Consider the following 16,898-nt stretch of genomic DNA (forward strand, 5'->3'; position numbering starts at 1 on the left):
GGCTTGTGCGGGTGGCACATAAAAGACACCATTTCGACCGTGGCCGTTTTCGTGCGGGTGACACGTAAAAGCACCCACTACACTCTCTGAGTGGTTGGCGTTAGGAAGGGCATCCAGCTGTAGAAACTCTGCCAAATCAGACTGGAGCCTGGTGTTGCCATCCGGTTTCACCAGTCCTCAGTCAAATCGTCCAACCCATGCTAGCATGGAAAGCGGACGTTAAACGATGATGATGATGATGATGTGTGGCTGTGTGGTAAGAAGTTTGCTTCCTAACTACATGATTCCGAGTTCAGACCCACTGTGTGGCTCCTTGGACAAGTGTCATCTACTATTGCCTTGGGCTGTTCAAAGCCTTGTGAGTAGATTTGGTAGATGGAAACTGAAAGAAGCCTGTCATATATATATGCACACACGTGCCTTTGTTTGTTCCCCACACCACTTGGCAGCCGGTGTTGGTGTGTTTGTGTCCCTGTAACTTAGCAGTTTAGCAAAAGAGACTTATAAAAAAAGGCTTTAAAAAAATGTACTGGTGTTGATTCATTCGACTAAAAAGGTGGTGCCCCATGCCCCAGCACGACCACAGTCTCATGACTGAAACAAGTAAAAGATAATCAAGAATTTAATAAATTAACCTTTTCACTATTAAGACAGTTTTGGAATATAACTAAGCATAAGCTTCTTACAAGAAAAATATGATGGAAAGTTTTAATTTATGTATGAAAATTTTAAAACAATTAGTTACATATCATAGAACCAGAGACTGTCTCGGGCAAAAAGTTCAATGACAAAACTAAATTACTCTGAATTGATTTGCTGTGAGAAGTGACAAATCTAATGTTTCAGGTACTTGATCATTTTCAGAGAGAGGAAGGACAGAGAGAATGTAGAGGCGTTGATACCTGAGTTGCAAAATTGTGAATGAGAAATGAAAGAAGGGGTAGAAATATGTAGGAGGGGAGAGGGAGAAACGCATCATGTGAGTAGTGTGGGAGCTGCATAATGTAGGAGAAATTTAAAACATGGGGATTTGGTGGTCAAAGATTGCAGCAGATCAGTTGAGATAGTGGATGTCAGGGGAAGAGAGTTAAGAGATAATTGGGGAAGCAGGGCAAAGTAAAGCAATGAATAAAATGATATATATGTACATACACACACACACACAAACACAATAAGATAGCAAACATGCAATCAACTGGGTGGGGAGTGGAAAGGGGGAGTGAGCTAGTAGCAAACACTGAAGAGCTGAGATATGAAGAAAGTTAAGAGAATTATGAATTTTAATCCTTTAGCATTCAGATTATACTATCAAATGTAATGCTTATTTATTCACATTGTTTTGAATTAATCAGGCAATATCTTGTCGCTCTGAGATTTTGATGGTGTGATAATTTATTTTTAGAATGACATTGTGGGGTAGGCGTGAGAGGCCAGACCTGGCCAGTTTGAACATAGAACAGGTAGGATATATGAGCTGGATATGGCTGGTTTAAATGCTAGAGGGTTAAGGAGTTGTTAGAATTATAAAGGAAAAGTATGTCTAGAAAAGTGTAGTTGATGATGGAGAGGATAGAAATAGGAGAAAGAAAGAGTTGAGCGATAATGAAAGTAGAAAGGTAAACAAGTACATTAACTGCAAGAGCTACATGCATGCCAGTATATAGTATAGTAATGGGCAAATTGTGAGTTACATACAGCCCATAGGACTTTCTGAATGGCATGCCTATGAGAGATTACGTTGAATTTTTCTAGTAGTGCTGCCCACCTGATCAGCCATGTCCCATGTGCCCTGCTTCTTTAAAAAGTTATGGTATGTACAGTTGCATGTGCAATGAATGTACAAACTGTAGTCGGTAAATGTGGATGCAAAGCCATATACACATAGATACAAGACAATGTAAACAAATACAGGCCAAAGATAATAAAAATAGAGTAAGCAAGTATAGGTTCAAGTGTGGCTGTATGGTAAGAAGCTTGTTTCCCAACTATATAGTTCCAGGTTCAGTCCTACTGCATGGCACCTTGGGCAAGTGTCTTCTACTATAGTTGCAGGGCCAATGAAAGCCTTGTGAGTGGATTTGGTAGACAGAAACTGAAAACTCATATGTGTCTTTATGTCTGTGTTTGTTCCTCATCACTGCTTGACAACTGGTGCTGGTGTGTTTATGTCCCCTGTAACTTTGCGGTTTGGCAAAAAAGATTGATGAAATACCAAACTTAACAAAAAAATGGTACTGGGGTCAAGTCATTCAACTAAAAAATTTTTCAGGCAATGGCCCAGCATGGCCACAGTCTAGTGACTGAAACAAATAAATTGTAAAAAGTACACTTATCTACAAGAACTGCATGTATATGATGGTCAACTTAAGAGTTCATAGGCTGATCAAAATAGTTTCATGGAATGTGACAAAATGAGGTTTATTTTTCGACATAGTCCCCTTTGTGGTCCACACACCTCTTTGGTGTTGCAGTGCTTGGATCCCATTGGTCAAACAGCTTTATGTTGGTAAAAAAAAGTCAATAACAGCAAATATGATGTCATCATCACTGCAATACTCGTTCCCATTCAAGTGGGGTTTTTTTATGTTGGGAACAGATTTTAGTCAGATAGGACCAAATCAGAAAATAAAGAGGGCGATCAACCAGCTCGAAAGAGCCATTGAAAGCAAGGACTTGTGTGCTGGAGCATTGTCCAGGCATTTGATCTTGATGACCTTTTTTAACTGTCTCAGTAAGTTGGCATAGTACTCTCCATTGAGAAGGAGATGTAATATAGAGCCTGAATTTAGCAAAGTGAAAGAGTGTTGAAATGCTTGGGTTCAAGTGTGATGTGATGGACAAAAAAATATTCTGAAAGCTGAATAATGACATACAAGGTGAAAAAGAGCTTAGATGATCTAGAAGGGTTGAAAAAGATTTGGAGAGGTGAAGGAGATAGTTGATGTCCTTGATCTAAGATGGAAGAGAAGCAATCAGGGGGAACATAAGTTGGTTGAGATTGCCAGATATTAGTTTGGTAGTGGAGATGCAAGTGGAGATACAAATGGAATTGCCAAGAGTATTGGTGTTGTGGAGAAAGTAGATGGCAAAAATGTGAAGTTGATGGTAGGAGGAGATGAGCTGATGTATGAGAGTAGAGACTAGCTTTTTGTTTATACCATCACTAGAATATTTTAGGTAGAACCAGTAGTTGCTAAGTTGACTCAGGCTTCCTTAGATCAGTGTGCCAAAGAACTGCCTTTTGTCACTATACTTCACATATCTGTGCTGATGCAGTCTTTGTTCTTGCTCACTCTCTCATACCTAGTCTATCTGTTAGCTCATTTATGCTCTATCATTCATGCATACTAACATTAAACATCCAGCAGAGCATGCTTGCTTCATTTCTCTTCAACATGCACATATCGTCTGTGTTTTAATGTCCACATCTCACTCCATCTAGCATCATATTTTGTCCACAAACAACATACAAGCTACACCTCTTTATTTGAAGAGAGAATCCTCTTGTTGCCAACAGAATAGCTCTTTGAACTCTTTCCACCTTATCCTTACTCTGATAGGCTTTCAGTGCACCCTCCTCCATTACTCATTAAGTTGTTCAAAAGCTTTTATCTGCTTCTAATAGAGCCTTCCAAAGCATTAGCAAAAAAAATCTTCCAAGGAATCTAGTTCACTATTGCATAGACTAGTAACTATTCATGCGAAGTCTTTATTCACCATTGATCTGCTTATGATCCCAGTACTCCTCTTGTGAACTCATAGTACACATCCTACACACTGTACTGAGTTTCTGTCAGCTCCTTATCTGCACATTATCACCCCTCCCCCCTTATGGCAGTAAGAGTCGTGTCTTCTGCTGACTAAAACTTTCGTCTTCGCCAAGTTTACTCTAAGGTTTTGTTTCTGTGTCTGGAGTTTCTTGTCTAAGTCATTCACAGACTCTACTTCAAGGACTTGGTTATCAGCTTTTAGGAATTCACCAACCTATAAAAGAGGAGCTTAAGACTAACTATTTAAGACAGTGTCAAGAACTTAAATAGTTTGGTGATCAGCTAGCTGCATGCTAAATTCCTCACTGTCAATTTTGACTTTGCTGATTGCATTCCTGTACATGTTTTGCACTGCTTTCACAAGCACTTAATTTTCTTAAAGATAACAGATTGTGGTATCATGTTAAAAACTTTCTCCAAATCAGCAAATGCTTGGATCAGGTGGTTATTCTTAGCTAAAAGGTTTTCTCATGCCATTGTCTTACTGAAAAAAGGGCATTACAGTTTCACACAAATCCAAACTGTATTTTAAGTTGATTCTCTTCCTAATTAATTGTGTTAATATTCTTTCCATTACTTCCACAACCTTGTTCATCAGTTTGATGCTTCTCCTTGACAATTATACTGTTATGACGGTTAGTCATTGGGTATGGTTGGTTATATGAGTGACTAGCTGGAGCCCTACTTTGCCAGATATTTCAGCATTTCAGCAACATTACCTGATGAATCTGCTGATTTTTCCATCTTCATATTTTGAATGACCATTTTGACCATATAACTGGTCATTTCAATAGCTGGTTGCCTTGGTGTTGTTCCTCTTCTTTGCATACATTTTCCACATTCAGCAACCTTTCATAATAATATTTTCAAGCCTCTTCCTCCACATCATTAGTGAGGATAAGTATGCCACTGTCATTTTCAATGTACTTTTCACCTACTATGTCTTTATTTACACCAATATACTTTGCTTCTCTTTGAGCTATGTACATTTATTGCCTGGCTTCTCAGTTACCTCATGATATAATTCTTTGCTGCACCTTTCTGTTCTGTTCTTTCTGTTCCTGTCTTTTAGCTTTTATTGCTCTGTCAACAGTGCTATTTAAGTACCATGTTACCCTATAATTGGTTAGTATCTTGCTTCACAACAAAACTGGTCTGTAGATTTTTGCAGGTTTCATCTTAGAACCTCCCACTTATCCTCTGTCATAGGTTTCTTTCTCCACCAATTTTACATTATAAATGATGCTTAAAAAACCAACATGTATTTAACAGAAAGATGTTTCAGTTTCCACACCTTCTTTCTTCAGAATATCTTTTGTCTCTCAGTGTGACTCGCTTTTATTCTGAAGTTACTCATCAGTAACCTATTGTTGGATGGTACATTTTTCACTGGAGATGAAATCTATAACCATCTGCTTATCTGGCTTGCATGTTCACCTGATTGGAAGGCAATCAAGTAGCTGGTTGGTTTCTTGAAATTTATGTTGCACATAATTCATTTGTGTCACTGAACTCCAGAAGCTTTGATCTCTCTGCACTTTGACACTGTAACCCTAACCACCATGTACATTATGATTTTACTCAATATATGCCCATTGAAAGGCAGCAAGCTGGCAGAAACGTTAGCATGCCAGGTGAAATACTTAGCAGTATTTCGTCTGTCTTTACGTTCTAGGTTCAAATTCCGCCGAGGTCAACTTTGCCTTTCATCCTTTTGGGCTCAATAAATTAAATACCAGTTGTGTACTGGGGTTGATCTAATCAACTGCTCTCCTGCCAACATTTTGGGCCTTGTGACTACAGTAGAAAAGAATATATGTCCATTGAAGTCACTAGCCAAGAAAATAATGTTGCTTTATTATTGAGGTTGTTTGAAACATTGTCTCATAAAAACAGTCTTTTTTTTATCAGACCAGTATCAATTGTGGTGCATGTACTACAAGTTGTCTAAGCTTAATTATTCTGTTTCATATTCTCAATACTTCAATAATGTTATCTGTTCATTTCTCTGCCAGCAGTAAGTGTACACCACTTAACCAAAATTATTATCCAGCTGGAAGAATTTGTACCAGTGTTCTTTGTTTGTGAAGAATCTGGCTGAGGTTCTTTTGATTTTATCTCTTGAGTGCAACACACACCTACTCTCAACAGATCTACCTTTTAATATGCTTATCATTGATAGTTGCAACCCTGAGTTTCTCGTGTTGGGTGGGTTTGTCATTAAGGTCTATTTTCCATGCCTTAAAGGAAGTGTGCAATCAATTAATGATGTTGAGACACTGTCAGACATGGTAAAAGTTTCATCTTACTACTATGCACAACACCAGCACGGTACGTGCTTGTCTTATGTACTGAGATACATGAGAGTAATAACAAATGGAACCTTAAGTACTCAATACTGTAAAGTATTTAATTTGGTCAAGTGAAATTGATATTGTCAACTGCCAACAGTTTCCTTGTGTGAACGGAATGACTTGCATTTCTTCAGAGAGCCATGTTGAAATATGGCAGCCTGAAGAATTGAAAGTCTTCCACACAGGGAAACTGTTGGTACTTGCCAATGTTGATTTTAGCTGACTAAATTCAACAAATTTCTGCTCTAATTAACCATGCAACTTTTGTTATGCAACATCAACTTGGTTATCTTGTGTCCTCTTGCATCTATAATCATTCTACAATAAAGAGTCAAAGACATGTTTTTTTTTCTTTTTTGTGGCTGATACCCTAATTAAAAAGGTTTATTTTGTCATTTCAATCTTGTAACCAATTGCTGAAGCTGATATTGTCGATTGCCAATTTAAATTATTTTTGAGATATTTAAGAGAATCTTATGATATTGAAATCTGTTTCCTCTTGTGTGTTAACAAAACTTTGTTGTTTTTCTTTGTATACAGATTGTGAAAGCTAATTGGATGCAGGGTAGAGATCATGAAGGCCTGTGTGTAACCGCTCCCACATACCTCACTGATGCCATATCTCCAGCTTTTATCATAGATGGTAATATCTCTTTCATAAATCATTGATCTCTCTATGTATGGGGTTAATTGTTATCATGTTACTGTTGCTGTCTTACTCTATTTTTCATTCTCTAACTGTCAATATTTATCTCTCTTATACATTCACTCAGTCACATACACATTCATCACCCACATATTCTTGCTCTTCTTTCCTCTTTGTTTCTCTTGCTTCCTCCTTTTCATTCTCCTCTGTATCTCTCTTTTTCTTTCTTCCCTTCTCTTCTGTCTTTGTGACCATTGGTTAGAATGCTTGTGGTATTTTTCAGGTTTCTTTGCTCTGGTGTCAAATTACTCAGTTCTTTCTGGGTTGATAAATAAAACATCACTTCAATATAGCTAATTGGCAAAAATGTTAAACTGTTGGACAAGATGCCTTGCTTTAGCTGTTCTGGCTGTTTGCATTTCTGAGTTCAAATTCCACCTCCTATCACCAGTCTCCTTGTAGCAGGAAACAGGTCATTAGAACCTGAGTAATTGTGATAGGACGTCAATGTGGATGAAACAACAGCTCAGTTGCATTGATATGAAAACAAGCAAACCCGTCAGTTGAACAGGAAAAAAAATTGTACAGGATTTGTGATGATGGCAGCAGTGGCAGTAGTGCAGTTGCTACTGTTTCTGATTTAAGCACTAGGCCTGCTATTTTGATGGGAGGAGGGGTAGTTAATATCCTTGTTGCCAGTTCATGAGACTGGTTTATTTTATTGACTCCAGTAGGATGAAAGGCAAAATTGTTTGTAGCAGAATTTGCACTCAAAATATAAAGAACCTGAAAAAATATTGTAAAGCATTTTTTCTGATGCCATAAGACCGGTAATTTTGATGGGAGGGAATTAGTTGCTATCATTGACCCCCCCCAGCACTTGATTGGTACATTATTTTATCAACTTCAAAAGATGAAAGGCAAAATCGACTTCTTTGAAATTTGAACTAAGAATGTAAAGAGTTGGAACAAACACCAGAAAACATTTTTTTGCAATACTAACAGTTCTACCAGTCCACCTACTTGTAATCATCATCATCATCACCATTATCGTATGCTGGCATGAGTTGGATGGTTTGACAGGGCTGGTAAGCTAGAGGGATGCACCAGGCCCCAGTTGTCTGTTTTGGTATGGTATCTACAGCTGGATGCCCTTCCTAACACTAACCACTTTACAGTGTATTGGGTGCTTTTTACATGGCACTGGCATTGGTGCTCTTTTATGTGGTGCTGGCACAGGAGCTCTGCAAGTGGTGTCAGCACAAGTGCTTGATTTTACTTACTTTGACGTGTCTTCTCAAGCACAGCAAACTGCCAGGAGTCTCAGTCCTTTGTCATCTCCAAATATTTTAAAATTAGGTACAAGGTCATAAAAAGGCAAGGATGACCTCTGCAGGATTTGAACTCAGAACAAAAAGAGCAGGAACAAATATACAAAGGCATTTTGTCTGATACTCTAATGATTCTGCTAATCCACTATCCTTTTTTAATTTCTAAGTTAGGCACAAAGTCAGCAAGGAAAGTAGAGGAACTAGTTAATTCCATCAGCCCCTAGTACATGATGGGTAATATATTTTATTGACTCTGAAAAGATGAATGACATTGTTAACCTTGGTGGAATTTGAACTCAAAATGTAAGAGCTGGAAAAAATACCTCATGACTTTTTTGTCTGATGCTCTGACAATTTTGCTAATCCATTATCATCCTCACTTGAAAATTTAAGTACTGGGGTTGATTTGTGTGATTAAAGTTCTTCCAGGTGGTACACCAACATGGCTGCAGTCTAATGACTGAAACAAGTAAAAGATTGAATTAAAAAAAGAAGTCAGATGAAATGCCACTAAGCATTTTGCCTAGTGTGCGATTCTGCCAGTAATGTTGGTAATGATAACAGTCATTTTTTGGTACAAGATCATAAATTTGTTAGCATTGACCTGGGATCTAACTAAATACTGACTCTGCCATTCACCACCCACTTTTCTAAATATTACTTCTAATACTAATAATGGTAAATCCTCCTCCTAATATGACTGTTACTACTACTACTACTAATGATTATCCTTTCTACTACAGGTGGCACAAGGCTTGACATTTTTTGAGGGCGGGGCTTAGTCAATTAATCACCTCCAGTGTACAACTGGTATTTATTTTATCATCTCTGAAAAGATCTTGTTGAAGAGCTTGTCTGGGATGGAGAGGAGGGTGATGCCCCTGTGGTTGCTGCAGATGAGTTTGTCAGCTTCTTCATTTACCTGGGCTCCACAGTCACCAACAATGGAGACCTGCCCCTGGAGATCGCCTGCGGATGTGGTCTGTCCACTGGGGTTATCTACTCTTATGGAAGCCCCTCTGGCACCACTGCTCTGTCTTCCTGAAGACAGAGCTCTGCATCTATGATGCATTGATCCTCTCCATTCTCCTCTATGGAGCAGAAACATGACTCCTCTCGAAGACCCTGGCAAAGAGAATTGATGACTTTGATGGAGCTTTGAGAACCATCGAGAACAGCAGATGGTGCCATCACATTTCCAACAAAGAATACATCAGCTAACAGCCTCCCATTTCATAGCTATCTGTTGCATGCGTTAGTATGGACATGACCTCTGACTCCTGCTATTCATCCTACCAGAGCTTTACTCTCATTTGATTCAGTTGTTGTGTGCTGAAAGAGGCCACATAGAAGGCCCTGCACCAGATGGCTGGACATAATTGGGGAAGATCTCCAGAGACTTGATGTCACATTGGAGGACATAGAGGGACTGGCATGGGGCCACCAGCAGTAGAGAGCACCGGTAGACCTGGTTGGCTCTATGCATGATGATGCCTCTGGGACCCCTAACTTGGAATGACCCCAGCCCCATCAAACAAGAGCATAACCTACCTGAAAAGATGAATGACAATGTTGACCTTGGTAGAAGAAAAACTGGAAGAAATGTCACTAAGTATTTTGTCGGGCATGCTAACAACTCTACCAGCTCACTGCTTTATTGCTAATAATAATAATGCCTTAACGATTGTTTTGTATGTCATTCTTACTCACATACTCCTTTTATTTGTCTTTTTTTTCTCCAAAGACTATGATTGGTTGTCTGGTAAATATCCTACTTGGACTGAGAGTATTTGGGACAATGATGCAATGTCTGTACGTGTTTTTCTGGTTCCCAGCAATAAACTACAGGTATAGTTTCACCAGTCTTTGATCTCTTCAAAAATTTCTTCACATGTATTGATTTTTTTTCACTGTTCGCTTCATCTTTGTTTAAATTTACAATATTAGATTATTATTGCTGTTTTAATTTTACAGGAGTGCTGAATATGTTGTGGATAGAGAGATCATTGTGCCAACTCACATACTGTTGTTAATAATAATAATAATATTATTAATAATTTTATGTTTATGCCTTTGTTTTTCAAGATTCCTGATGTGAAATTGTGTGTTGAAACAGATATTGTTATATTTTGGGATGATGGTCATTTTTTTTTTTTGCCAAATAAACACACGCACGATATATTCATTCTTCACTTCAGATTTATTTTTTTATTGTTCTTTTATGTCCTTTGAGAACAGGAGACACGTGGGATGGAAAGTCGCTGAAGAGGTTACAGAATGTGTGACAAAAGATTTCCAGAGAAAGGACATAAAATAAGAACAATAATAAAATAAATCTGAAGTGAAGAAGAATATATAGTATGTATTGGCAAAAAAAAAAAAGAAAAAAAATTACCATCCCAAATATAACAATATTAGTATTAACAATTTTATATAAGCATGCGTGGCCTAGTGGTTTGGGTGTTGCACTCATGATTGCTAGATTGTGGGTTTGATTCCTGGACTGAGTGGCGCATTGTTCTTGAGCAAAACCTTTCATTTCATGTTGCCCTGCAATCATTTCAACATCTGACTTGTGGTACACTTGTACACCTGTACGTGCGATATCGATTTGATGGGGAGAGTGAGCGAATGTACAGCACATACATTTGATCACTATAAACAAATCATTTGTGCAGGTCGTTCAGTCAAGCTAAACCCTCATACATCATCTTTGATGGGAGAGTTCGTCATATAGGCAGAGGTACATTTTGAATGAGGTATTATCAATAGAAATGTGTTTAGTGTTCTACTCTATTTCTGGAATTACCTAAACTTTTTACAATGAAGATGATAGCCATACTTGTTAATAGTCACTTAATGAGCTACAGGTCTAAATTTTCCAAGAACAGAATATAACTGATTGAAATGGCTTTATTAACAACAGTTTTTTACCCTAAAAGTTAACTCTAGTAAGGTTTGAACTCCAAGTATGAAAGATCATAACTCAATACTGCAAGGCATTTAGTCTGGCACTTTTGTACTGATTCTGGCACTCGTCATCCTTATTAATAATGTAAAATAACACTATCATTTGCATGTATAATATATGCGTGTATGTGTTGTGGTTGTTTTTAGTCCCATATCGTGAAGCAGAGCGGGTTTAGTTAATATTGTAACAACTAGTTTGATTGTTGGTTTCAAACCTGCACTGTAATATCTAGAGAGGCCATGTCTAGTGATGCACAACTAATGTCCCCCACCTCCCGTAGGTAAAAAAACAATTAAGTGCATTGTGGATATATATATACGTATAATCATCATTTAAGGTCTGCTTTCCATGCTGGCATGTGTTGGACAGTTTGACCAGAACTAGCAAGCAGAGGAGCTGCACCAAGTTCTCATCTGATTTGACTTGGATGCCCTTCCCAATGCCAACCACTTAACAGTGTGAGCTGGGTGCTTTTAACACGACATCATCACAGGTCTCTTGCAGGCTAATCCTCTTCACCAGGGGAAGTGGCCTTAACGCTTCTTCTGTGGAAGATGGATCTTCTTTGGTACAGTAAGGTGCCAGGTATCTCAGTCCTTTATCATCTTGTCCAAGAGGTTCATCATATATATATATATATACATATATATATATATATATATATATATAATGTACACCTTTATATGTGTATGTATGATAATTTTACATTGTTTTTCCATTTTGGCATGTGTTCAATGGGTCACATGGTTCAATTCAATTCATGTTCATTTTGGCATAGTTTCTATGGTTAGATGCTCTTCCTCTCATCAACCACTTTATAGAGTGTGCTGAGTACATTTTATCATGGTATTAGGACTAGAGAGATTGTCATGTACTTACCTAGACTAAAAAGTCCTCCCTTCCTTTTCCATTCATTTAGTCCCCTCTTCCCTGCATTGTCTTCATTAGTTTGTTCCTTTCTTTCCTCAAAACTGGATGGAAATAAGAGGTAGTGGTTGAAAAGGGTAAGGGCAGAAGGAGTGAGGAACGAATGTGTGATAAAAGAGATAGTAAAAGATAAGAAATAGAGCAGGAGTGTAGTAGAAGAGTAATTAATGGAAGAGAGATGATATTGTAGACAGCTACATGAAGGTTGTTGATGAGATTGAATAGAAACCACTTGATAGCAAGTTTGATAGAAGGAAGTGGAATAAATTAGAACCAGAGTGATAGATGAGCATGACAAATCGTTGTCATCATAGTGTTTATGTCAGCTTTTTCATTGATGAGACAGTAATTTATTTATGTCAAGATGCCCTTCCTGACATTAGCCTTTTTATTCACTTCTTATAGTATGCAGGGGTATGGTGTACTTGTTTTAAAACCTGGGATACACAGGGAACTGAATGGAAGAGAAAGGGAGTGTAGTAGGAAAGAATGGGAATGATGGATGGCAGCAATCAAGAGGGTTCATAATAGGAGAGAGAGTATAGAATATTGGAGAAAGAGAGAGAGAAAGATGACTAGCAACAGAGATATGTGATAGGTATAAGAGGCATTGAGTGTGGGCCAGTCCAATGTTTTGCCTTCTCTTGTTACACAGGCCACATGATGAGAAAGAGATAGCAAACAGATAAGAGAGACTGAAATATAGATATTAAAGATTAACATTTTCTTATGGTTTTTTTTTTCTGTGCTTGCATGAGTTTGGTGGATATTCTCTAGTACAGCTTTTAGCCATTTGTCACAATCCTTTGTGACCTCAAAAAAACTCAAGCAAAGACTTAAGTTATAGACTATAACTTCAGTCTTTGCTTGAGTTTTTTTTTGAGGTCTCTCAGTTCTTGGTACTGTTTGAAGTTTGAGATTTATTCTCTAAGTCTTTGACAGATTTAGCTATTAGGTGTTTCTATAGACAGCCTGCCTCAAACTTCTCCCTTTTTATAACCTGGAAGACTATAATAAACAAGAGTGGGCTGAGAACTGAGCCCTGATAGACACCAACCTACATGATAAATTCTGACTGAACCCATTACTAACTCTCACTTGGCTCTGTACATATGTACACAGCTTATTTGTCTTCTCTTAGTATTCTTAGTGACCTCCAGATGACAGTGGCTTTCACTTAGCTAAGTACTTCACCTGCAGTTGTCTCACTAGGAAAAAGAGCATTTGTAATACTTTATCCTAGCACAACACCCGAACTGCATCTCATCTAGATGAATAATTCTCTTCCTAATTCTTTTGCTTATTTTCATAACTTTATCTTTCAATTTGATGCCTCTGTAATTGTGTCTTCCAGAGCATCATCTTTGCTCTTGTAGCAGTTGATAATGTTACTGCTACATCAGCCATTTGTATGGCACCTTCCTATACTACTTGATTGATTATATATATGACTACCATGTGCCTTATCTTGCCAGATATTTTCAACACCCCACCAACTATCCCTGATGATCCTGTAACTTTCCTTGCCTTTTTCTTAATTGCACTTTTAAATGTGCAGCTTTAATGGCTAGTCACAGTTGGTCTACTTCTTTAGATCCACTCTCCTGTATTCTTCTCATTCAACATCCTCTTGTAGTAGCATTTCCAACCTACTTATCTTTTCATATCAATGAGGGCAAGTATATAGTTCATTCTACATTCAGTTCTCTCCAACAATATCTCAAGTCACTTTTGTACACTATTTTGCAGTCTGGAACACTTCAGGCCTTTGATTTAACATTGGTTAACCTCTTACTTTTAGTTTCTCCTCTTGCTAATTGTACCTGGCCTCTAGCTTTTCTTTTAGGTATATTTTTGTTCTCTGCCATATTGTTCGTTGAGTGCTACTTTCTTCCAATTTTTCCATATTTGTCTTTTAGCTTTTCTAACCCCATATACTGTGTAATTCCTCCATCTTGTCACTTGTCTAGCTGGAATTTTGCCTCAACCTCATATCAGGCCTGTTGCTCCAGCAGCTGACTGTCTTGTATGTATGTGTGTAGGTGCAGGCATAGCTGCATGGAGAGAAGTTTGCTACCCAACCACATGATTCCAGATTCAGCTCCACTGCGTGGGACCTTTGGCAAGTGTCTTCAACTGTAATCTCAAGCCAACCGAAGTCTTGTGAGTGGATTTGGTAGACAGAAACTAAAAAAAGGCTCTCATATATGTGTGTGGGTGTAGCGTGTGTGTTACTGTCTCTTGACTTCACATGACAGTTGTAAATGAAAGTCACCATCATGCAAGCAGTGTTGTTTCCAAATTCCGTGGAAACGTCTGATCAGGAGAAATAGGTGGGGGTTGGTGTCAGGAAGATCATCCAGCCATAGAAAATCCATCTTGATAAATTCTGTATGACCCATGCAAGCATGGAAAAATGGAGAAGAGGACATTAAAATGATGATGATAATGATATGTACATGTGTTGAAGACATAACTGTTCAAGTTTAATCTTTTTTATTAATGATTTTTCAAATTTCTCTACTAGTCCTTTATGTTTAGTATGAAACTAAGTCCATTAACATTTCAAGACTTTCACTGTCTCATCTTCTGAATGAAGTGGTGATAGTAGAATCTTATTGCCACATTTTTGTTATATGCATTAAGAGATCATATGAATGCTGGTATAACTAATTAAAACATGATTGTCAGATATAGATCTGTTTAAGAGTGAAATCCAGGTTATTTTTGTTGCTTATTTCACTTGTGCTGTGTTAGTTTGATCTTTTTGTTCTTATTTTTCTATTGATAAAGCTTCTACTGCTAACCTTCTGGCTTTTCTTTTTTTAGAGATCCTATATACGCAGTGTTGCTATCCTTTTTTTTTTTTGTGCTGTAATGGCTCGTTGTAAAAGAGTAGTAACTGCTGAGAAAAAGATGTAACCATTATGCAAAGAATCTTGCTTAGAAAGTTTCTGTTGACCTGCATATCTGAAGTTCCCTTCCTTCTCTTCTATTGTCCACAAGGTAATATATACACACAGAGAATGGAGTGGTCATTATTCTCCAATTGGGTCCACATTTGCAGTTTTCTGCATGGCTAGCATTGATAAAAATGACCTCATTGCATACACCCACATGTTGATGTATTTAATGTGACAAGATTTGGAAGAATAGGCAGATTCACTCAAGGATCTTTTTAAATATTTCAAAATATCAAATTTGCCATTCAAAGTAGTTCCAGCATAAGTTTGGACCACAACACCGTTCCATTTCTGGCCATGAATGTAGGAATAAGGAACAATTCATGTAGCACTTTAGATGGCAGGAATCAAAATGCTTATATATGTGTGAGGTTAGTAGTGGCTATCTTTACATAGATATCCAATGTCTTGTGAAACTCTACTGAGTTGGTCAATTTACATCTACAAATGAAACTTTAACCCTTTAGTACTTAAACTGGCCACATCTAGCCCAAATATTCTATCTGTTTTACTGACTAGATTCAGCCTCTCACGCCTACCATGTAATGTCATTCTAAAAATAAAGTGTCACATCATTGAAATCACAAAGTTGTGAAATAATGCATGGTTGATTCAAAACAATGTGAATAAATAAGCATTTCTTTTGACAGTAATCTGAATGCTAGTGGGATAAATAAGGAAATTGGTTTCAAAATTTGGCCCAAGGACAGTAATTTCAGGGAGGGTTTAACTCAACTACTTCAACCCCAGTGTTCAGCTGGTATCTGTTTTATCAACCCTGAAAAGATAAAAGGCAAAGTCAACCTTGGTGGAATTTGAACTCAGAACGTAAAGACAGATGAAATACTGCTAAGCATTTTGCCCAGCATGGTAATAATTCTGCCAGCTCACAGCCTTTAAAGAGATAAATAAGGATATTATAAGCTAATCATTTGACATTTGATAACAGATGCTTGAACATGAGTAAACCAAGCTGTAGGGCAATAAAAGAACAGATTTTAGTCCCCCACACATGCAACAGATACACCAGCTAGTAAAACACAGAGACCATACCTACAGTTGACTACATGAACCAAATGTATCCTGTTATACAATGGATTATAAAATCCTCATAGAACATGTATCTCAGCTAACCCTAAATGAATGCACTATATTGCCAAAGACAAATTAAAAATCTTATCAATGTGAAGCCACAAACCTGCAAACCACCTGTAATATGAAAATCGATATAATATACTACTTTTTATACGGGCATGACTGTTGTAAACTTTATAATTCAAGCTGTTACAATGGACGCACAAGTACACTTTCTCATTGGTTGACTATGTATTTATGAAGAGAAACTATTAAAATACTTACGAATATAGAACGTGAAACAAAAACAAAATGAGATAGAAAAACATTAGAAGATTATACTTTCCTCCTATATAGAATTGAATAAGAAAAAAGAAAAAACAATTTAGATTAGCTATGGAAGCTTTATTAATACCAAAATATAAATTAATAATAAACACACACACTGTAAAACGTGACAATCACATTGTGGAAGTCATTTTTGCCATCTAACCCTTTAGCATTCAGATTACTCTGTCAAATGTAATGGTTATTTTATTCACATTGTTTTGAATTAATCATGCATTAACCTCATAGCTTTGAGATTTTGATAATGTGACTGTTTATCTTTAGAATGACATTGTAGGATAGTTGTGAGGTAGTTATATTCTGGCCAGTTTAAATGCTCTAGAGTTAAAAATACACGATTTTAGTCCTTGCTTCCACACCTGAAACTTCTCTTCTAGTTCTGATAGTGACTCAGCAATTAGAGCAAGGTCATCAGCATAGAGGAGCTCCCAGGGGCATCCTGTCTTGAACTCCTGTGTTATTGCCTGGAGGACTGTGATAAACAGGAGGGGGCTGAGGACTGAAAGATACATAT

The 16,898-nt window shown here is 37.5% G+C and overlaps 1 protein-coding gene across 2 annotated transcripts in view; it reads left to right on the forward strand.

Moving 5' to 3' along the window:
• The window catches only part of LOC106874840 (nicastrin), an 83,501-nt gene that overhangs the window by 39,668 nt on the left and 26,935 nt on the right, over nt 1–16,898 (forward strand). For both annotated transcript variants that reach the window (XR_008266377.1, XM_014922738.2), the window contains exons 13-14: nt 6,665–6,767; nt 9,846–9,949. Coding sequence is in view for 1 of the 2 variants with exons in the window: in XM_014922738.2 (XP_014778224.1) it covers nt 6,665–6,767; nt 9,846–9,949 (207 nt within the window). In the remaining variant the exon portion in view is untranslated. The remainder of the gene's footprint in view (nt 1–6,664; nt 6,768–9,845; nt 9,950–16,898) is intronic.

The sequence above is a fragment of the Octopus bimaculoides genome, chromosome 20 (genome assembly GCF_001194135.2).
Source record: "Octopus bimaculoides isolate UCB-OBI-ISO-001 chromosome 20, ASM119413v2, whole genome shotgun sequence".
In the NCBI taxonomy this organism is placed as follows: Eukaryota; Metazoa; Mollusca; class Cephalopoda; order Octopoda; family Octopodidae; genus Octopus; species Octopus bimaculoides.